The 20,425-nt window shown below is 61.5% G+C and overlaps 3 protein-coding genes across 6 annotated transcripts; 1 reads left to right on the top strand and 2 right to left on the bottom strand.

Annotated features, from left to right (window-relative positions):
- Positions 1 to 2,231: 2,231 nt before the first annotated feature.
- PYCR3 (pyrroline-5-carboxylate reductase 3) lies at positions 2,232 to 4,916 on the bottom strand. Its single transcript, XM_059723688.1, has 6 exons — positions 4,801 to 4,916; positions 4,622 to 4,686; positions 4,315 to 4,494; positions 4,007 to 4,219; positions 3,274 to 3,366; positions 2,232 to 2,629 (listed from the first exon to the last, which is right to left on the bottom strand). Exons 1-6 carry the CDS (start codon positions 4,880 to 4,882, stop codon positions 2,447 to 2,449), a joined length of 816 nt encoding a protein of 271 aa, XP_059579671.1. The 5' UTR covers positions 4,883 to 4,916; the 3' UTR covers positions 2,232 to 2,446.
- Positions 4,883 to 12,716, top strand: LOC102574147 (protein brambleberry). Of its 4 annotated transcripts, XM_059723683.1 has the most exons (13): positions 4,883 to 5,128; positions 5,647 to 5,875; positions 6,053 to 6,181; positions 6,383 to 6,568; positions 8,385 to 8,607; positions 8,828 to 8,944; positions 9,133 to 9,312; positions 9,818 to 10,024; positions 10,192 to 10,333; positions 10,831 to 10,991; positions 11,308 to 11,444; positions 11,794 to 11,879; positions 12,075 to 12,716. In XM_059723683.1, the coding sequence occupies exons 2-13, from the start codon at positions 5,666 to 5,668 to the stop codon at positions 12,184 to 12,186; spliced, it is 1,890 nt and encodes a 629-aa protein (XP_059579666.1). In that variant the 5' UTR covers positions 4,883 to 5,128; positions 5,647 to 5,665; the 3' UTR covers positions 12,187 to 12,716. The 4 variants fall into 4 exon arrangements, with proteins under 4 accessions (XP_059579666.1, XP_059579669.1, XP_059579665.1 ...); XM_059723686.1 differs by lacking the exon at positions 4,883 to 5,128 and having other exon boundaries at positions 5,153 to 5,875; positions 11,308 to 11,448; positions 12,075 to 12,162; XM_059723682.1 differs by lacking the exon at positions 4,883 to 5,128 and having other exon boundaries at positions 5,154 to 5,875.
- Positions 12,717 to 13,493: 777 nt separating this feature from the next.
- LOC109282451 (solute carrier family 52, riboflavin transporter, member 2) lies at positions 13,494 to 19,645 on the bottom strand. The gene is made up of 4 exons (XM_019484512.2): positions 19,466 to 19,645; positions 18,382 to 19,213; positions 17,203 to 17,326; positions 13,494 to 16,882 (listed from the first exon to the last, which is right to left on the bottom strand). Exons 1-4 carry the CDS (start codon positions 19,593 to 19,595, stop codon positions 16,598 to 16,600), a joined length of 1,371 nt encoding a protein of 456 aa, XP_019340057.2. The 5' UTR covers positions 19,596 to 19,645; the 3' UTR covers positions 13,494 to 16,597.
- Between the last annotated feature and the right edge of the window lie 780 nt (positions 19,646 to 20,425).

Here is a 20,425-nt window from a genome sequence, read left to right as displayed (position 1 = left end):
CAGCAGCATCTGAGGATCCAGTTTCAATGCTCCTTCCTCCAGGGTGAGTGTTGGGGCTTTTGGTGCATTTGACTTGTTCGGCTGCATGCAAGTAGAGGGGACCGGGTGCTGGTCTTTGGAAAGGGCTCCAGGCTTCCAGCTGTGAACCCACGCGCGGTCCTGCCTGCAGTCACCTGCACAAACTTTGGGAGCCAGGGAGCGTAGCTGCCTTTGAGCTGCGTCAAGAGCCCTGCCACGCATGTGGTGCCAGGGGACCCTGTGCAGACAGCAGAGCTGGAGGGGGCTGCCACCGCGGCAGGGGTGGCGGCTCCAGGACCCACGGTTCAAATTCAGGACAAACGTCCCCAAGTTCAGGATCATCCCAGAACGTCCGACAGCCGGTCCCAGGGCTCCTGGCCTTTGCTGACTGCGGATGGGCCCTGGGCTTGTGGCTCACTGTCACGTTATTGGGTCTGCTTGGGCCTGGTCCTCTCTCAACCTTCTTCCCCCCCAAAAAACTCAGCTTTTTCTGCACTCTGAGAATCACAGATTAAGGTTAGCAGGGACCTCAGGAGATCCCATCTAGCCCAATGATGACCTCAAAGCAGGACCAGCCCCAACTACATCATCCCAGCCAAGGCTTTGTCTAGTCAGGGCTTAAAAACCTCCAAGGACGGAGTCTCCCCCACCTCTCTGAGTAACCTCTTCCAGGACTTCACCACCCTCCTGGTGAGAGAGGTTTTCCTAATATCTGACCTCAACTTCCCTTGCTGCAGCTTGAGCCCATTGCTCCTTGTCCTGCCATCTGCCCCCACTGAGAACAGCCCAGCTCCATCCTCTTTGCAGCCCCCCTGCAGGGAGGTGAAGGCTGCTATTCAATCCCCCTCCGTCTTCTCTTCTCCAGACTGAATCAACCCAGGTCCCTCAGCCTCTCCTCACTAATCACTTGCCCCCGGCTCCAGCAGGAAATGTCCAGGGTGAGCGTTGGAAATGTCCATAGGCCTGGAGATGGTGCTGATATCTTTGACTGGGATAATTTGGTAGAAGGAATTCCAGTTCCTGCCTGGCCGGAGAGGAGACGGCCTGGGAGAACACACATCACCCTCTTTCCCATCGCTTTTGCTTGGGGGGGCAGGATCCGCTCTCCTCAGCAGCACCTGCCACCAGCATCTCTCCTGGTCCCCCCAGGTGCCACCTGGAGCAACACCCACCTGCTAGAGGCCCACAGGTGCAGGGCAGGGAAGGGTCCGAGCGGATGGAGCACAGCTGACAGCCTTGGTGGCTTGTCCTAGCTGCGTTTTCCCTGCTGCCAAAGCCTCCCGGTGCCCCACTTGGCCCAATGCAGCTCTACGAGTCAGATGGGTCTCAGTTAGCCGGGGCTGGCCATGCTGAGCTTTGGGACAGGCACCGAGCCTTGCCCAGGACACAGGAGCTGCTGTGCTCAGCCTTGCTGACCACTCTCCCAGCTGGCCGGGGCAGCAGACAGCATCTTCAGGTGACGTGGTGTCACTCATCACAGCTCTGCATCTAGACCAGGTGCCACTGGCCAGCCTGGCAGTGCCAGAGCTGAGAGTGCAACAAAGTCCAAGGGCTCCTAGGATGCACCGAGGGGCTTCCTCTTTGCTAGGACCTGTTGCTATTCCCCTCCTTGCTCCAACCAAAACCCAGCAGGGCTGTGGGAGGCCAGGGGTCCAGCTGCGAGCCAGAGAGCACATCCAACCTCCTCCCCAGAGCATCTTGGGAGCATGACATGTGGCACTGACCCCCGGGACACATGCAGGCGGTGCTCAGCCAAGCAGGAGCTGCAAATCCTGACAGCAACACATACACCAATGACTTGAAGTTGCAGCAAAGCAGGTTTAGGTTGGATGTCAGGAAAAACCTCCATGGTGTCAGGGCAGGGAGAGAAGCCCAGGGAAGTGGGAGCCTCTCCGTCACTGGAGGTGTTCAAGGAGAGGTTGGGCAGCTACTGGGCTGCACCAATGCTCCTGATGGAACCAACCCAGCAGGATCCTGCCCCTCCGCTCGGGCTCAGACCGACGCTGCACTGCGGGCAGGAAGGGTGCCCTATCTGGTGACGTGTCAGGGATGACAGCAGTTTTAAAGTTTAGATGATGGATGGGTCTGGGCTGGTTTGCACAGGGCTGATCCTGCCTCAGGAAGGGGTTGGACCGGATGTGACCTCTGCCGGTCTCTTCCAGCCTGGCTTCTCCATGATCGCAGGACACAGGAGACCCCGAGGAGCCAAGGGGAACAGCACAGCAGCTGCCTGCACCATTTATTGGAGCCGTGGCCCACTGAGAGCACAACCAGCAGGCACAGAGCAGGCCCAGGTCCCAACCCTCCCGTGGAAAGCCGCCTCCCTGGGCAGTGAAAGTCACGTCCACGAAGGAGCAGGGCTAGGAGGGCGACACCTGCCCCGGCCTGGCATGCTCCGGGCAGCCTCCATGGTGCTGCGCTGCAGGCCCTAGTTCTTGCCCAGCTCGCGGGCCCGAATGGTGCCAGCCTCCACGGCGTTCATGACAGCAGCCCGCAGCCCGCCCTTCTCCAGCTCGTGCAGGGCGTGGATGGTGGTGCCGCCGGGTGTGCACACATCCGCCCGCAGCTTGGCCGGGTGCTCCCCTGTCTCCAGCATCATCTTGGCTGCTCCCTGCAGGCAGAGGCAAGGTGTGGGGGGTGGGGTGCATCTCACAGCACCCCTGCTCCTGCTGGAGCCCATGCTACGGCCACACGCTCCCTCCTCTCGCACTTCCGTGGCATCCACCCAGCTCAAGGAACCCGCTGCATGCACGAGGTAGGTGCCTGACCCCTGCTCACGATGCCTCCAAGAGCCTGGCCAGGGGGGATCAGACCAGGCTGGGACTGGTGACCTGGTGCTGCGCCTAACACTAAGCTGCACTCCAGCTCCTCTGCTCACACGGCTTCGATCTTTCCAACAACGTCAGTGCCCAGCGTGATAGAGATGCTTCCTCAGCCATTACAAGGCATCTGCCTGGCTTCCCCCAGCTCAGCCCTAAGACTCCAGCGGCTGGAGCCAAGTGGTCTCCAGCTGCTTGGATCCTAAGGGGACGCCAGCCCGGCTGGGAGTGCCACAGCCCCTTGGAGAAGAGTCCCCAGGAGGGGAGAGGGAGCCACAGGGAAGCAGGAGGTAGGGACACAACCAAGGACTTTCCCCCCAGAACCAGACCTGCAGCAGAGGGAGGCTTGGGGCTGGAGGAGCAGGGGTTGGGGACAGAGCGCCCCGGGAAGGGCAGGACGGGGAGCTCCTGGCAGGCAAGCCAGGTGTGTGCTCACCAGCAGGGTCTGGGCAGCGATCCGGCTGGCCAGGGGCCCGGACATGCCCATCTTCACTGCTCCCTCCGCCAGGGCTTCAGCAAACATGTAGACCTGGTGGGGGGAGAACAGCCCACCATTAGCCCACGGCCGTGAACCTGCTGCTTCTGGAGGACGGAGCCCGGCAGAGCCACGTGCTCCACCCTGCGCTGGCGGCCCCGGTCCCACTGGATCACAGCTGGATCCTGCCACGATCCTTCGTGGGTCGTGCCCACAACGCAAAGCGTCTGGCGGAGGTCAAGGCCAGAGCGCTCAGCCTGGCAAGGCAAGAGGTAGTGGGGGGCCTTCTGGGGCCAGTTCAGGGGCACGGACAGACGAGATGGTTACACCGGCGTAATCTGCCTCGGCTTAGGCGTGAAGCAGAGGAGACGACGAGACCTGCCGCGGCCCGTGTCAGATAGCTACCCCTAGGAGAGCAAGGGGCATGACGACACGGGTGCAGGCTGTCCTGGGACAGGCGCCGTCTGTCCAGCTTACCCCAGGGCAGCCATGTGCTCCTTTGGCAAGGGACACCCAGGCCCCAACCCACCCTAGGGGGTGCTCCCCGCAGCAGAGCACGGCTGGGCCCCGTGCAAGGGTCAGGGAGCCCCAAACGCCCGGACCGAAGCCGCAGAGCAACACTCGGGCGCGCCTGCAGTCGGGCCGCAGCGCAGGCGCCCAGGCAGGCCCGCGGGGTCCCGCCGCCGGCACTCACGTAGGCCACGCCGCTGCCGCTGAGCCCGGTGTGGATGTCGATGTAGGACTCGGGCACCTCCTCGCACAGCCCGCAGGCCGCCAGCAGGCCCTGCAGCACGGCGGCTTCACGCTCCCCCGCGCAGCGCCCCCGGGCGAACACCACCGCCCCCGCCTGCACCACGCACGGCAGGTTGGGCATGAACCGCAGCACCTTGGTCCCGGGCGGCAGCATCTGCAGGAAGACACGGAGGTGGGGCCGAGCCGGGGCCGCGCGGGGCGGGGCGGGGGGCGGGCCGCCCGCCCCGGGGCCCTTCTCCCGCCACTCACCTGCTCCAGGGTCTGCAGCGTGACCCCCGCCACCAGCGACACGAGGACGTGGTTGGGGGTGACGAGGGGGGCGATCTCCTGCAGCACGCCGGGCAGCACGTGGGGCTTGGTGGCCAGGAAGACCAGGATGCAGCTCTGCACCACCTCCCCGTTGCTGTGCGTGGTCCGGCAGCCCAGCTCCTGCGCGGGGACGGGAGGGGACGGGGCGGGGCGGGTCAGCCCCGCGCCCAGCACCTCCCCCTCCTCGGACCTGGGTCCCCACCAGCGCCCCCCGCCCCACCCGCCCGCCCGCCCGCGAGGGGCTCACCTCGAAGGCGCGCAGGTTGCGGGTGCTGGGGGCGCTGGCCCACACCTGGGCAGCCGGCACCTTCCCTGGGGGGACACGGGGCACGGGTCAGCGCCTGGCCCCCCTCCCCTCCCCACCCCACACCCCCAAGCCCCGGCGGAGATAGGGGGATGCCCGTGGGGGCAGCGGCCCGGCCCCACCTGCCAGCACGGCCCCGCGGGCCACCCCCAGCGCCATGCGCCCGGCGCCCACGAAGCCCACGCGCGGCCCCGGCGGCTCCATGCGTCCCGCGTGGGCCCCGCCCCGCCCGCGTGACCCCGCGCCCCACGTGGGCGCATGAACCCGCGTCACGTGGCCCCCCACGTGGGGGTTTGGACCCCGCCCCGCGTGCCCGCCCCCCACCCACGCCGAGCGAGCTTGCCCCGCCCTCGCTCCGCGGATTGGCTGCCGCTGGGGGCGGTGTCACGGGCCGGTGGCGTCATAGGGGCCCCCGGGGGATTTCCCCTGCTCCGGCTGCTCTGTAACCAGGTAAGGGGGGGGGGCTGCACCGTCTCCATGGTAACCTGCTCAGCAACAGGTCCCGCCCACTTCCTGCGCCTTTCCCGGTAGGGGTGGGACCTGACTTCATGCGTGTGTACACACACACACACACACACACACACACACACAGGCGATGCGCACGCGGATGCACATGTGCACACACACTCATATGCGTATCTGGGCATGCTACACATGCACGGGCAATGCATGCACGGATGCACATGCATGTAAAGGCGTGCATGCTCCCCCACATGCACATGTGCGCAGGCATGCACATGCGTGGTCCTGTGTGCATCCAGGCACGCACACTCATACACATGTGTGTGCACACAGGCACCCTCCCCTAGTGCTGAGTGCACAGGGCTGTGGCCCACGGCGCACACGTGTGTGCACGTGGGGCTCCTGCCACTGCCACGGGGCTGGGCCCTGCTCTGGCCCGGGGAGGCTGCAGGGGCTGGGACGGCAGCCCCCTACCCTAAACCCCACCCGGCCCCTTCACCCCACAGCGTCCCCGCGCCCCCAGCGATGCTGCCGTGGAACTGCTGGGCTGTCCTGCTGCCCGCCCTGCTGTGCGCGCCCTGCCACGGGCTCTTCGGGTGGCTGCGTGGCCCCCCGGCCAGCCCCACGCCGGCCCCCCGCCCTGCGGCCCCCTTCGAGATGGGCGCGGGCGACGAGCGCTTCCTGGCCGAGGCCCGGCTCCTGGACCTGTCTGCGCTGGACGCGTGCCACCACCAGGTGAAGGCGTGGCCCCTGGGCGGCGTGGCCCCTGGGCTCCCCGGGGACCGCGTCTGCTGGCAGCCCCGGGGTGCGTCTCCCAGCGCAGCCGGGCCCTCGTGGGTCTGCGCCGGGGCTGGGAGGGAAACCGAGTCGGGCCCTGGCGTCACGGTGCTTTTCCCGCCTGCCCGCCCGCAGGTCGTGGCCCGGCTCCGCTCGTCCTGCGCCGACATGGCCGAGGAGGAGGTGGCCAAGCTGGGGGTGTCGCTCTTCAACTGCCAGGCCAGCGCCGAGGGGCGCCGCACCTACCCCTGCACCGCCGGCATGGTACGGGGTCCCGCTGGGGCAGCCGGGTCGAGACCCTCCCTCGGTCTGCATGGGGGCGGTGGAGCTCGTTGCACCCCCGCCCTTTGCCCTGTGCTGCCCAGCCCTCTTGCACCATGCAGGTGCCCCCCACGCGACTCGAGTCTCCCCTTGCTCTGCGCCCCGGCTCTGTACCGTAACCCTGCCCGGCCCCCTCTCCCCCAGAGCCTCGCGGCGTGCACGGCGGGCATGGACCCCGACACCTGGAACGCCTACCACATCGTCAGCAACCGGGCCCGAGCCGTCTGCTACGCCACCCGCCAGCTGCAGTTCAGGCGCCGGACGGAGCAGACGGTCAACGCGCTGGTCTCCACGGCCGCCGGCCAGCTGGAGGCCATGAGGATGCTCAAGGTGGGTGTCCCAGCAAGGACTTGACTTGCCGGGCAGCTGGGGTGACGCGGGGCTTGGGTCCAGAGTGTGGCCAGCTGGCACCAACCCCGCAGGGTCCTGGCTGGAGGGTCTTGCCCCCACGCTCATGCTGCCCTGGGGGCAGGAAGGGATTTCCCCCCAACTCAGACTGGTGCATACTGGGGAGAAATCCCTTCCATTACTGGTCTTCCTCTGTAATGGGGGCACGGCCTGGGCTTTCTGGAGGGGACATGAACAGCCTTTTAAGCAAGCAGGATGTTGGAGGCTGTGGCTTTCTCAGCCCCAAAGGACCCTCTGTGCCCCAAGGCTTGCATGCCGCCTACTTGCCATGTGTTTGGTCCAATAAAAGATATCGCCCCAACACCCTGGCTTCTCCCATACTCTCTCAACCCCGTTCGACTTGGGGCACTCTCCAAAAATACCGGCTCTTTGCTTTCACCCCATGTCCGACAATGACCAAGTCCTAGAGCAATTCTTCTGTTGCAAACAGCCCAGCGAGCCCACAGCAGCGCAGAACGGTTTGGACGCGGGAGTGCAGCAAGGGAGGTTGAGGCTGGATATTAGGAAGAACTTTCTCATGAGGAGGGTGGTGAAGCACTGGGCCAGGCTCCCCAGAGAGGTGGGGGAGTCTCCATCCTTGAAGGTTTTGAAGACCCGGGTAGACAAAGCCCTGGCTGGGATGATGTAGCTGGGGCTGGTCCTGCTTGGAGCAGGGGGTTGGACTAGATGGGACCTCCGGAGATCCCTCCAACCCTCATTTTTTATGATTCCTGTTTGAAATCTCTGGGTTTATGTTGTGAATCGCATGTACGTGTTTTGCAGAGCTACGGCCCCTACCAGATGTGCAGGTAAAGGTGTGATGGGATCTAATGCACAATCCACGCAATCACGCTTCCTGCCATGCCACGTGTGCCGGAGGTGTGATTATGGCCAGAGGTGCGATTGTGGGATTGAGCCTCCCATCACGCCTTGCTGCTAGTGCAGGGGGAGCTTGGTGTCGCATCAGTCCTGCCGTGGACTAAATCAGTCCCGAGACAGTTGTGACGCAGAGGCCGTGCTCCTCGCTCCCGTGCTTAATAGCTACTGATGCCCTGTTCCTCCAAGAACATGTCCAATCCCTTTGTGAGCCTGGCTAAACTCACAGCTTCCACCACGTCTGGTGGTGACAAGCTCCACGTTTTAATGACATGCTGGAGGAAAAAGACCTTCCTGTTGTCACAATCCCAGGCTCCCCTTGTACCAGCAAGCTCCTGCAGCTGGGAGCTCCCTCAGCTGATTGAGGGAAGGGGGGGGTCATGGTGCTCCCCTACAGCTGAGAAGACCCATCAGCGGCGGGGGGTCATGGCCATGGGGAGCACCTGGCCACTAGTTCAGCTAGTGGTGTGATGCAAACCAGCGACAAAGTTGTTACCTGTTTTTTTGTGGAACACCTTTGTGGCTTGTTCCTTGGTTTACAGTGCCGTTAATGGCTGTAACGTGTGGCCGAGTTGCAACCTAAGATGTAATTTTTGGTTAATGGCATCTCAAGTGCAACATGTGGCAGGGGCTTGACAGTGGTGATGCTGTGCCACCCTTAAAACAGTCTTGTGGCACCCCAGCGTGCTACAGCACCCCGGTTGAGAATCACCGCTCTGGTCCATCCCAGCTTCTGTACTGCTCCTGCCCAACTACAAGGTAAAGCAAGGCATGCTGGGATTGGTAGCCTACCCCCAGCCACGCTTCTGCCCCCCATGGGTAGCCCTGCTAGGGGAGTTGCCTTCCTCGCAGGGCTCTGAGCTGGGCCCCACGTCTCCGGCAGGACGGGCAGGAGGAGCTGAAGGAGCTGACGGAGGAGTCCCTGCAGCGGGTGGTCCGTGGCCAGCACGAGCTGCTGGTGGAGCAGGAGAGACTGCAGGGCGGCCAGGAGCAGATGGCATCCTCCCTCCGCGGCAACCTGGAGCAGCTAGCCCAGGAGGAAGCCCTGATCGCCAGCGGGCAGCAGCAGGTGGCTCAGCTCATCGAGGGCATCACCAGGAAGATGGGTGAGCATGGTGCACTGTCCCATGCATGGTGCCCACTGGCCACCCTGCAATCCCCGTGGCCTGGAGCTCCTGTGGGAGGTCTGGAAGGGGGCCCCAAGGTGCAGCTGGCCCCGGCATGACCCTCCCTGGGCCGCAGGAGCTGGCTGGAGGCTCCTTGTCCCAGGCGTAGCTGAGCATGGGATGGGGTCTCACGGGGGTCCTGCCCCTCTCTGCCCCACAGAGAACATGAGCATCCACCTGGGCGAGCAGGACGTGGAGCTGCAGGAGGGGCACCGGGCCATCCTGGCCGACCTCGGCCGCGTGCAGAGCCGCACCCAGCAGGTCTACGCCAAAATCGGTACCGGGGCAGGAGGGGCATGGGCTGGATGCTCCCAGCTGGGACTATGGCAGCTGGCATAGGCAGTCTCCACCATCTCTCCCTTCCTTGGGACCCTTGGCCCTGCCCTGGATGGGACCCCCCTGCCAGAGCCAGCTGCCCCCTGCCAGCAGCATGGGCACTAGGCTCCGGGTTTCCTCCACCCCCAGAGTCTGACCTGGCGCTGATCCAGTCCTACCAGAGCCAGACAGGCCTGTACTACGAGGAGCTGATGGGCAAGCTGCAGCGGGTGAATCGGAGCCTGGGGCAGGTGCTGGGCGCCGTGGAGCACTTGCAGAGCAGCGTGGAGAGCCGGCTGCAGCACGTCCAGAGCGTCATCGCCTGGACAGGTGACACGGGGCTGAACCCGGTTGGGCTCCACAGCTCGGTGTGAGCAGGCCTTAGGGAACAGACGCAGCACTTACCGTGGGGTAACTGAACCTGGGGTAAGGAGCAGACACCCCAGCCACACTTGGTGCTATTGCAGCACGTGGCGACTAGGGCAGCCCATCTCCTTCGGGGAGATACCCTGGGCTGGTGGAGCAGACACATGGCTGCCCTGGGGTATAGTTACCCCTGGCATAAAGCCGCGTGTCCTTGCTGCTCCTAAAGTAGCCTCTGTCCAAGCCCTCGCTGGCCGTCCCTAGGTTGTTCAGTACTGGAGCACCATCCATCCGCTCTTGTCCTTTCCCCTGTGGCTCTAGCTGGTGACCTTCCTCTCCAGGTGGAGTTAGGGGGTGCACTGACACCCCCCAACCCCCAGCCTGAGCAGGGACCGGCAGGGCCCCGGTGCCAGCCCAGGAGCTGGCCTGGTGCCCAGGGATGCCTAACCAACCTTGCTCCCTCCTCTCGCAGGGGTGAGCCTGGGGGCCATCTCCACCTGCACGCTGCATGCCGCCTACTTCCTGCTGGCCGCCCTGCTCCTGGCCTTCCTGCAGACGCCGGGACTGCCCCGTGCCGCCCTCCTGGTGCTGGTGGCGGCCAATGCACTCTCCGAGCTGCAGCGCGCTGCCTCCCTGGGCTTCCCGGCACTCACTGCCCTCCTGGTGCTCGTCATCATGGGTGGGTACAGCTGGGCTCCCTTCCTCTGCACCCGGGGTTGCCAGGTTTGGGTGGATGCCAGGGTCATGCATGGACCCAGCAGCCCGAGGTGGGGAAAACTGCATTGCTCTCTGCAAGTGGGAGCAGCACTGGGCTGACCGTGGCTGCATTTCCCCCTCTTTATGCAGGGCACTGGCTGCTGACCAGTGTGTGCCATGGGGCCTGGAGGGTGCAGGGCCAGAAGCCCAGGCTCACCCTGCTGCCCACTCCCCAGAGAGCCGTGGGGGCCAGGGCTGATCCCAGCAGCCGCAGGACCTCCACCCCGGACAGGTAGGAGGAGAGACCCTCGGGAGCATCAGCCCCTCGGCTACGAGCCAGGGCCCAAAGGGCTTTTGGTCAGTGTCTGGACCAGGCGAGCGCCTGGGTGCAAGGTGGGGGCCAGGTGCTGCAGAGGAGATGGGTAGTGAGAGCACTTGGCACCCCTGCCGGTCATGGAGAATCTGCATCTATGGTGGGGGCCGGTGCACAGTACGTAGGGACTTAAACCCCCTTCCCTGCTAGCCTGGCCTGCCCCGCCAGGTGCTAGGGACATGCCCAGGGTTGGGCAGGCCAGCGGTGGCAGAGCCCAGGATCTCCCAGCTCTGCTCTGTCAGGAGCTGGGTGTCCGTCTGCCCTTGCTGGAGAGTGTCCGGCAGGCAGGGCTCTCCTGGATCAAGGGGTGCTGGGTCCCCCTGTTAGATCCCAGACCTGAGCTGGCACTCCTCTCCCTCCACATCCCAACGCTTCATCCGTGGGTCCACGTGGGCTTTGCACCCCTTGCCGCCCAGCTCTGTGTCTCCTGTGGGACCGAAGGGAGAGCTGCCGGCTGCCGAGGGGGCACCGGGGTGTGCCCAGCTCCGTGACCTGGCTTCCTCCCCCGGCAGGGAGTGTGAGACCAGCCTCCTGAAAGAGGAGCTCCACCAGCTGGAGGACATGAGCTACCTGCCAGGTGAGCGGGGCCGGAGCACATGCCTTGGGGGTAGGTGCTCCCCTTCCTGCTGGGTGCGGCAAGGCGGGACCGGGGAGCTCCCACGAGTGGAGCCAGGAACGAGCCTTGGTGGAACAAACGGAGCAGGCGGGAGATGGGGGAAACCAGCCCTACCTCCCCGGGGACTTGGCTTCCTTTGGAGACCCCTCGAGCACCCTGGTGGGGTCTCCCCAGAGCCCCCGCTCGCTGCTTGGGGGCCAGCTGGACTCTGCTCGCTCCCGGGGCCCTGGTCTCTGTGTCCCCGGGCACTGGAGCACTGCCCATGGCTCTATTGCAGATGGTCCCTACCTGGAGCCGGACTCCCTGAGGCTGTCCCCATCCTCTACAGCCCCGGGGCCCGGGCTGGGCCATGCCACGAGCCTGCGTCGCATCAGCTTTGCCCGCAGCACCTGGCACGAGGTGCTGGAGAGGCGGGTAGGTGTGTGGGGCTGTGGGGGAGGCTGGGTCATCGTGGTCAGCTCCCATGCTGTTGGCTAAGCTGCCCAGGACCAGGTGGGCACCCAGCTTGCTTGTCGCAGCCTAAGTAAGGCCGTGGACACCAGTCAGTCGAACCCCTCGGATGCTGAGCAGTGCTGGGAGAATGGCTGTAAAACAAGTGTGCTGCTCGAGAGACCCCCAACACCCCTCCAGCCCATCAGGATCCATGCACATAGGGTCCTCGGCATCTCTCTGGGCCCTGGGTGGGGGTGCTGGGCCCGTGGGCATCAGCTGAAGCAGCAGCTGGTCCTTGGAGCCAGGACGTGCATCACTCCTCTCCCAACAGGCCACGCCGGACAAGCGCCATCCAGGCCTCAGCCCTGCCTCTCTGCTACGGTGTTACAGCCCCAACCAGACCTTGGCCAGTGACATGTAAGTACGTGGCATTGCCACCTCCCGTGCACTCAACCCATCCACGCAGCCACCGGATGGCAGCTGGGCCTGGTGAGGTGGGGAGCAATGGGGGATGAAGCCTAGAACCAGCCCATGTCGCATCCAGCTCGTGGCCAGAGACGCGAGGGGGCGTCTCAGGGCTCCTGGCCTGACCGTGGCTGTCTGCCCTTGCAGGTCCACCTCCTTGCTGTCTCCACGGAGCCTGTGCCAGGGTGTCACCAGGGCCGGGCAGCCGTGCAGGAAGAAGGCTGTCCTGGGGCAGAACTTCTGCCACGTCCACGCCTAGGGGCATGTGTCCCACGCCAGCTGCGCTGCAGCCTCCCAGCTCGCTGCCCCGAGACCCAGGGTGCCAGGTCAGCGTGACCTATGGAGACTCTTCTTTTAAACACTGCCTCTGGTTTTAATGCGCACGTTTGCAGTGTGACAAGCGTGACTTGGGTGCGTGCCCCAGGTCCCTTTGGGCTCCCTCTTTTTGGGGAAGGCTCTTTTAAAATTGTTCCTGGCCTGAACGTTGCAGCTGTGAGCCGTGGGTCAGGCTCAAAACTGGGGCTGGTCCGTTCTCACGCTGATTTGGGAGAAACTGCTTTCTGCTCGCCCGCCCGCACTTGTGCTTGTGGGAAGGTCATACTGGGCTCTTCTTGCCCATCCCCGGGTGCCAGCCGTGACGCCAGGCCTGCAGGCTTGGGGCTTTGGCACGCTGCAGCAGTGCTGGCAGGGCTGGGGTCAGGATCGGTGCCTAGGATAAGCCGCTGCCAGGCCCTGAGGTTTTAGAGGAAACCCACTTTTTGCACACGTTTAATAAATGCCGTTGAGTTACGAGTGGGGTCTTTGGTGTTAAAGCGAACCGAGCTGGCCCGGGGAAGGCTGCGCTGGGGACCTGGCAGGGCGGAGTGGGACACGAGACTGGATGTCAGTCTCCACTGCTCCATTTTGCCTGGCACTGGAGCAGTCTCAGCTGTCGGAGGTGCTGCAGCATGGATGCGACTCGGTTTCTCTAGGCAAAGAGAAGCAAGTCGGTGGGTGGGAGACTACTAGGGACGATGCCTTGCTCATGCTGTATGTGGCCAGGCAGCTGCTTTTCCAGCCTGGGCTGTCTCGGGGTGTGGGGGTCCCCTATCAATGGGTGCAGGGGGGCATGCATGCTGCTCCCTGCTTGAAGAGTGAAGGCACGTGGCCAGGTCAGTGCAGACATGCTCTCTTCATATCGCCCTGATATGTAAGTGCCCCCCGCCAGAGCGGGGTTCATTCCTCTTTGCTCCACCTCGCCTCCCTGGGGTGTCAGGGGAGATGGAGTCTGTCCCTTTGCTGCATCTGGCCATTCACAGGGCTGGTGAGAGAGATCGTGCTCGGCTAAATCCACAGCCAGCTGCTGCTTTTGACCCATGGGGAGGGAAAAATGATGCTGCCACAGCTGATCTCTGCCCCAGGGAGCTTGCTAAGCTCAGAGGGGTAGAAGAGCTTTTTTGCTGCATCTGCTGCTGCCCAGAGAGGATGTTACAGCTGTAAGTGCCAGCCCTCCGTGGGCACTGTGGGAAAATCTGGGGGCTTAGAAAGGGGGTGCAGAAGTGTTGGCTACAAATGTCCAACTCAGGATCCTTAAAATTCTAGTTTACTAGGCGGATTGAAACACTGTAATCACAAACCCTGGGGCTGGTCCCCGCACACGCACATGCACAGTAGCAGGCTACAGAGTCAGGTATACCTATCCTACAAGCGCTGGAGTCTGTCGTTGAGGCTTCTTTCAGCGTGGTGTTATCTTCCAGAAGGGGGTCGCCGGCTGGTCCTTCTGACTGGACAGGTCTGGTCGAGTTGGAGATCAAGAGGGTGCCACTGAGGGTCACTTTTCACTGCCTTTCATCTGTCCCTGGCAGACTTTGGTGACTCCCCAGTTTTCAGGTTTGCCCAATCCAGGAGTCATTGACCCTCGTGGGACTTCCCTCCCCCCGGTGGCTACTGGACGGCATCTGTCAGCCCCAGGGGTCGTCTGCATGTACGTGCAGGTTTGGGAGTCCGTTGATGAATTTAGAATAGGGCTCTGGGAGTGGTCGATCTGGAGCTATTCAGCCCAAAAGTTGGTCCCCGGCGTTGATTAACTCAGGCCAGGGCTTCTAGCCCTTGATCAGTGAGGTTTAGAGATTTCCCGGTTGTTACGTTGTCTTCTACTGATTTCTTCTGTTGGTTGATCTGCAGCTTCCAGGTGTTAATTGCTGTCTGCTACTATGTTACACATTCAATCACTGATTCACTTGCTCTTTCAGGGGCCAGCCTGATACAGGGAAGGGCAGTTTGATTCCTGCCCTTGTTAACATTGTTACAATGTATAATTTACTTCTGAAACTAAACACATTCAGTTGAAAGGTGAGGAGTATAAAATATAAGCTACAAATGCCATGGCACACAAATAGATAAAAATACCAAACTACAAGGGGAGATACAAAATGCACACATACAAATTTTAAAACACAATTCCTTATCTTAAAGTGAAAGAGAGAGGAAGGAAGAAAAGGTAGAAAAAGAGAAACATATCCAAAGAGGGGAGAGCAATGCAGGCAAGAGGAAAAGGGGCTTTCTGCTACAGAAGATGTAGCGTGTGCTTACCTAGACCCCCCTCCCCCACACACACACACTTCTCTCTGGTGAAACTGAAACTAGAAGCTTTAGGGGGCTAGCACGGTATTATTCAATTCAAAATCAAAGCAGAAACTAATGCAACTATTGGCATTTGCGTCCCTTTGCTAGATTATCCCACAAGAATGCTGTGAGACCATAACAAAAGCCTTGCTAAAATCAAGGTACACCGCATCTACCCATCTCCGCATACCCACGGAGCCAGTCACTTCGTCACAGGAGGCAATCGGGTTGGTCAGGTGTGACTTGCCCACAGTGAATCCATATTGACTGTTCCTGATCGCCTTCTTCTCCAAGTGCTTGGAAATGGATTCCTTGCGGATCTGCTCCAGGATTTTTCCAGGGACTGAGATGAGGCTGACTGGTCTCTAGTTCCCTGAATCCTCCTTTTTTCCCTTTCTTAAATATGGGCACTATGTTTTGCCCTTTTTCCTGTCATCCGGGATCTCTCCTGCTCACTATAAGGTTTCAAAGGTGATGACCAATGGCTCTGCAATCACATCAGCCCGCCCCCTCCGGCTCAAGGGTGGACACGTGCACATCTGGACATGTACAAGTTTGGCGCCATGGACTTGTACACATCCAACTTTTCTAAGTAGTCCCTAACCTGTTCTTTCACCGCTGTTGGCTGCTCCCCTCCTCCCCAAACTGTGCTGCCCGCTGTAACCCAAAAATTAGACTAATGACTAATAGTCGGTTTCTTTTCAGCGGGATTGTTTATTGCTAAGGGTACCGGGGCGTTATATACTTAGTGCTTTACCCCACACACACACTCACACATGCATACACTCTCACAGGTGCCACACTTACTTGATCCCAAGGGCATTGCAGATAGGGTCCATCCCTATCTGTTAACGGAGCGGGGTATCTGACCTGCCATGCACAGGTGCAAGCTCCTGTGGTGAGGGAAGCTCTTCCCCCTTTCATTCTTTTTCTTGCCCCCTTTTATACAGTTTATGTTGCTGGGAAAGGTCGTCATGTAGAAAGGTTCCTCTTATCTAGCCAGCCTGAACCACTCTTCCTGCCGAGGATGTTTACACAGACATCTGGCCGTCAGTGGTTTGCTTCTAGGTGCCGACACCACACTTCCTTTCTTAGCTGTTCCCTTGTCTTCATATCATCCGCTGCTGCTTTGTTAGTCATATACACCACATTCATGCACGCTATTGCTTACTTGCCCAATTAGTGATACATTTTCTCACAGGCAAGGGTCAGCCCTGGTGCACTGAGCATGTGCACGCCAGGTGTGGACATGCAGTTTCAGGTGTCTGTGTTGCAATAGTGGCTTGGCTGATTTCTGTAGAATCTTTGTCTTTCAAATGCTGGGTCCATGGTTCCTGGGTGAGTCCGTGGAAAGCAATGGTCCGGTCATTGAGCTGATTATTCAGTAGAGACCTGCTACCCTTGCCTACAAAATCTGCTGCTGGCGTGGAGCCGTGCACGGCGCAGGGTGGTGGTGGGGATGGCTGCGTGCTGCTTGGCCACCACCACACTGCCGCTGGTGGCCGCACAGCTCCAGGCACGGCTATGGCTTAGCTTATTCATACCTATTATACCTATGTCTTAACTTACTCATACTTCGCTATAGGGAATAGAGAGGGAAAGAAAAAGTCAGAAATAATTGGGGCAGGGAGGGAATGGATTTGAAAATTAAAAAAAAAAACAAAAACTGGGGGGCTTGCTACAAAATCACGGGTGTCCTTGTCACAGCATTGGTGCCTGCCTCATCTATCCCTTCCAAGTGACGACAGGCCCACCCTTGGGTTACACTTAGAGCAATAGTGTAAGCCCCACCCAGGCGTGCGAGGCCAGTCACACAGACAGAGGGAGCTGGTTTTCTGCTTCCCTCAGGAATGTATCCAGCTCAGGTTATAACTCAGGGCCAGAGGTGTCTGCCCTCTGCTTGGAGCAAGGTAACCTAACCATCAGACAGCAGAGTTTGAGGAGAGACAGGGGAGGTATTCTGCCACAGACCAGAGTATTAACAAATTGTTTTTGGGAACCATGACACTCACTTCACTGTCCCCTGCCCCAGGCCTGCAGCCCCCGGCTCTCCTAGCAGGAGGGGGTCAGGTCTCCCAAGGGAGCTGGGGGCTTTCCTCTGGAGCATCTGCTAGGGGGTAGGAAGGGGGCTGCACCATGCAGTTGTCCATGCAGTCCTGCCCTCTGTGGAAGAGGTGGGGGATGCTGACGAGGAACAACATGATCAAGGCACTCGACAGAGAGCTGCCGAGGATGACGGTGTTGTACTGGGGCAGCGCGGTGTCCCTTCGTGTGTCCGCCTCGAGCAGCAGGCTGCTGATCCTCACCTTCCCAAAGGAGAAGAGGACCTGCACCAGGATCCACGACAGCACCTGCCAGGAGAAGCCGTAACAGCAACTGCCTGTGCAAGCCCCTGCCATCCAGCTAACGGCATTGGCATTGGCATTGGCATGGCATGGCGGGGTAGGTGAGGGCATGATGACCATCCTGGCCTCAGAGACTTCCCAGCTTTGCTGCGATTGAGGTAGAGCTAGAAGTTGGGGATGGCCCTGTTACCCCAAGAGAGGCACCAGCCAGGGAACCCCCTGCCATTTGGAAGCAGATGGGTGGTACCCATGGGCGAGGCAGGGGCAGATACCTCTCCCCTCCCCAGCAGCCATCCTACTGGCCCCAGGGCACTCCCGATACTCACCACCAAGTCAACCCCCATGCCGCTCCCTACCAGCGGTGGGCAGGGGCTGAGAGCTGCCAACACCATTAGGTAGGCTGCAAGCAAGCATCCCAGCAAAGAGATGATGCTCAAGTCTGCTACCGACCTAGGGGCAGAGAAAGGACAAAGGGGGACAGCCACATTTCGTAGTAGGTCGGGTCGGAAGGGACCTGAGCAGATCATCAAGTCCGACCCCTGCCACGGCAGGAAAGAGCACTGGGGTCAAACAACCCCGGCGAGGTGCTCATCCAGCCTCCTCTTGAAGCCCCCCAGGGTAGGAGCCAGCACCACTGCTCTTGGAAGCTGGTTCCAGGTCCTAGCCGCCCTGACGGTGAGTAGCGCCTCCTGATGTCTAGTCTGAACCTGCTCTCGGTCAACTTATGACTATTATTCCTTGTTGTCCCCGGTAGTGCTCGGGGGAACAGGGACTCTCCCATTCCCTGCTGGTCTCCCTTGGCTAGCTTGTAGACAGCCACCAGGTCCCCTCTCAGCCACTGGCCCACGAATCCCCCTGTGCTCCCAGCTGCTGGTGAAGAGTGATCCCCACCCGCAGGCCTGGCAGCAGGGAATGGCGTAAGCAGGGGTCCGAGGTGGCTGAGCCTGCTCGGGGAGTATCTGCAGACAGCCTCGAGGCAGGCTGTGCCCAGGTGCTCCAAGGGCAGGTCGGCATGCCAGCCGCCTGGCATTACGCAGGGAGACTTGCTTTGCATCTGCTCCTGGCAGGCCGTGCCCGGGGCCCGGGTCCAAGGTCCAAAGACACACTCAGACAGGTGTGTCTCATGGGGGGCTCAGACAGGGGCATGGGCCACACTAGGGCCATTAGAGAGGGGTCCCATCCCCTCCAAGTCAGTCCTCTGGGCATGCTGGCAGACCCTGCATAAGCTTGGGGTGAAACCAAGCCTTTCGTCACCCTCTGCATGGGGCGGGGGTCAGGGAAGCAGTGCAGGGACATGGACACGTGCGCCTTGCTTATTCCCCCCCACAGGGTACAATCCAAAGCAGGTGGCTGGAGGGGGTCAGCTCCATGCGGGAGATGGGGACTGCTGTGGGGGCCCTTGTGAAACCAGGACACGGGTCTTTGGCAGGTAACTGCGGGGCACCAACCCCGACGCCTCTCTGTGAAAGCAGCAGCTGGGCGGAGGTGCTGCCGCCTGCACTCACCTGCATGGCATGAACTTGGTGAAGAAGTACGCAAAGGAGCTGGCCATGCTGCTGAGCACGACGGCCAGGTGGTAGGCCAGGCTGCCGTAGGGCAGGCAGGAGTAGCTCTGCACCGAGGGCAGCACCCCGTTGGTCAGCGCGTTGGACAGCCCCAGCAGCCCCAGCAGGTAGATGGTGCGCCTGCTCCAAAAGGAGGGTGCCAGGGTGGTGGGTGCTGGTACCGCGGGGGTGCTGGCAGGGCTAGGGGTGCTGTCCTGAAGTGGGAAGGACTCCTCTGTGCCCACGCTGTCCTTGGAGGGGCTCTTGGGCATGGCCAGCCTCAGCACCAGGAAGGCGAGGGCCGAGACAGCCAGCATGGCGAAGAGCAGCCAGAAGTAGGTGGTGGCCGAGAAGCTCTCCTCCAGGTAGTGCGGCTGCGAGGCGTTGTGGCCGGTGCCTTTGCGGCACTCCAGCTGCCCCACGCCCTGCCCCAGCGCCAGCATGCAGGGGAACAGGGCGCCGAGGCCCTGGCCTATGAAGAAGGTGTGCACGAAGGGCTGCGGCAGCCGGTACATGAAGGGCAGGAAGGTGACATTGGATGTGCAGCACACCAGGGCCAGGGTCAGGGCCAGCACCAGGTAGGGCAGGCTGCGGGGCTGCCCTGCCACCAGCACCGTGCGCTCCCAGAACAGGGCCAGGAAGACGGCGGCGATCAGGCCCAGTCCCTGGACGCCGTGGATGACCCAGCGCTCCTCCAGCCTGCCCGGGGCCAGCTTGTGCACCAGGGCCAAGGCCAGGGGGCCCACATTGCCCAGGGCGATGAGGACAGAGAGGTAGGCGGGCAGGTTCCAGCCTGCGGGGAGGGGAAAGAGGGGTGAGGAGCAGAGACGCCTCCCTGGCACCCCTGTTCCCGGCACAGTGGGCAGCCCAACCCCACAGCACACGGGTTGGGCCCTGGGACTGGGGGTTTCCCAGTCGTGGAGCAGTCTCCAAGTGCCTCTATCCCACCCCAGTGCCCAGGCTCCCCACTGAAACCCATGGCCAGAGACTCCACGAACTCCCAGCTGGATCCCCCACCCTCGCCCTACAGCCCCCTGCTCCTCACCTTCTGGAAGTGACTTCACCACCACGGGCAGCTCCACCCAGAGGGAGGTCACAGGGACCCAGGAGCCCATGCCGCAGAAGGCCACCAGCATGTGGGTCAGTGCCGCGTGGCACGGCTCGTGAGCAGCCATCCCGTCAGCACGGGCGCTGGGGAGGAGAGCGGGGTCCGGGTCAGCACAGCTGCCAGAGCCTGCACCGCGGCACAATGTCTACCTTGGAAGGGGCCAGAAAAACAAAATGCACGGCATATTAGTATATTTACTAATCATCAGTGTTGTCTTTGTTGTGTACTTCTTTTGTGAAGCATGCTGCAGTGAGAGAGACAGAGAGGACAGCAAAGAGAAATAAGACCTCAGTCCTCTTTCCTGCCAGGGACAGAAGATCAGACACGACGATCCATTGGGTCCCTTCCGACCCTATAGTCTATGAATCTATAAGAGAAAGAGAAAGAAAGAGAAAGAAGAGCAGAGAGAGAGCCAGGCACGTACACATGCATACAGAAAACCCCACACGCCGAACCAGATGTGCACAAATACAGAGAACCAGAACAAGCGCATGCACACACACATCCAGAACCAGACGTGTGTACACGCACAGACACACAGAATCAGATGCATGGTGCACAGAGCCGGGCTGCTGTGCCACCACCCACCCACCCCGCACAGCGAAGCCCGCAAAGGTGCAGTGCTTCTGGCAAGGGGCAGTGCCAGCCTCATCCCAGTAGCGGGGCTGGGCTTGGAGTGGGTGGGAATTGGACAGCTCAGCTGCAAGACCTGCTGCAAGCAGCCTGGGCTCTGCAGTTGGCAGCAGCTCCCCACAGCTGGGGCTGGCTGCAGCCCGGAGGTTGCAAATGGCTGCATGCCCGCCTCGGAGCAGACAGTGCGTGGGGCCTGAGGCAGCACAACCCTGGCCTCTCCCCGGCTGCCGGCACAAAGCTGGTGACTGGGCTCTGGGCTGCAAA

This window comes from Alligator mississippiensis, chromosome 3 (genome assembly GCF_030867095.1).
Source record: "Alligator mississippiensis isolate rAllMis1 chromosome 3, rAllMis1, whole genome shotgun sequence".
Lineage (NCBI taxonomy): Eukaryota > Metazoa > Chordata > Crocodylia > Alligatoridae > Alligator > Alligator mississippiensis.
The sequence above is the reverse complement of the archived record's forward strand: the minus strand, read 5'-3'. Positions and strand labels throughout refer to the sequence as shown.

Coding starts and splice junctions, on each gene's coding strand:
- PYCR3 (XM_059723688.1), bottom strand. CDS start 4,882: ATGGAGCCGCCGGGGCCGCGCGTGGGCTTCGTGGGCGCCGGGCGCATG. Junction 4,220..4,314: donor CGCTGCAGACCCTGGAGCAG/GTGAGTGGCGGG, acceptor GTCTTCCTGCAG/ATGCTGCCGCCCGGGACCAA. Junction 3,367..4,006: donor GCGGCAGCGGCGTGGCCTAC/GTGAGTGCCGGC, acceptor TCCCCCCACCAG/GTCTACATGTTTGCTGAAGC.
- LOC109282451 (XM_019484512.2), bottom strand. CDS start 19,595: ATGGCTGCTCACGAGCCGTGCCACGCGGCACTGACCCACATGCTGGTG. Junction 19,214..19,465: donor GGTGAAGTCACTTCCAGAAG/GTGAGGAGCAGG, acceptor CCCTCCCCGCAG/GCTGGAACCTGCCCGCCTAC. Junction 16,883..17,202: donor GCATGGGGGTTGACTTGGTG/GTGAGTATCGGG, acceptor TTCTCCTGGCAG/GTGCTGTCGTGGATCCTGGT.
- LOC102574147 (XM_059723683.1), top strand. CDS start 5,666: ATGCTGCCGTGGAACTGCTGGGCTGTCCTGCTGCCCGCCCTGCTGTGC. Junction 8,608..8,827: donor GGGCATCACCAGGAAGATGG/GTGAGCATGGTG, acceptor TCTGCCCCACAG/AGAACATGAGCATCCACCTG. Junction 10,025..10,191: donor CCTGGTGCTCGTCATCATGG/GTGGGTACAGCT, acceptor CTCTTTATGCAG/GGCACTGGCTGCTGACCAGT.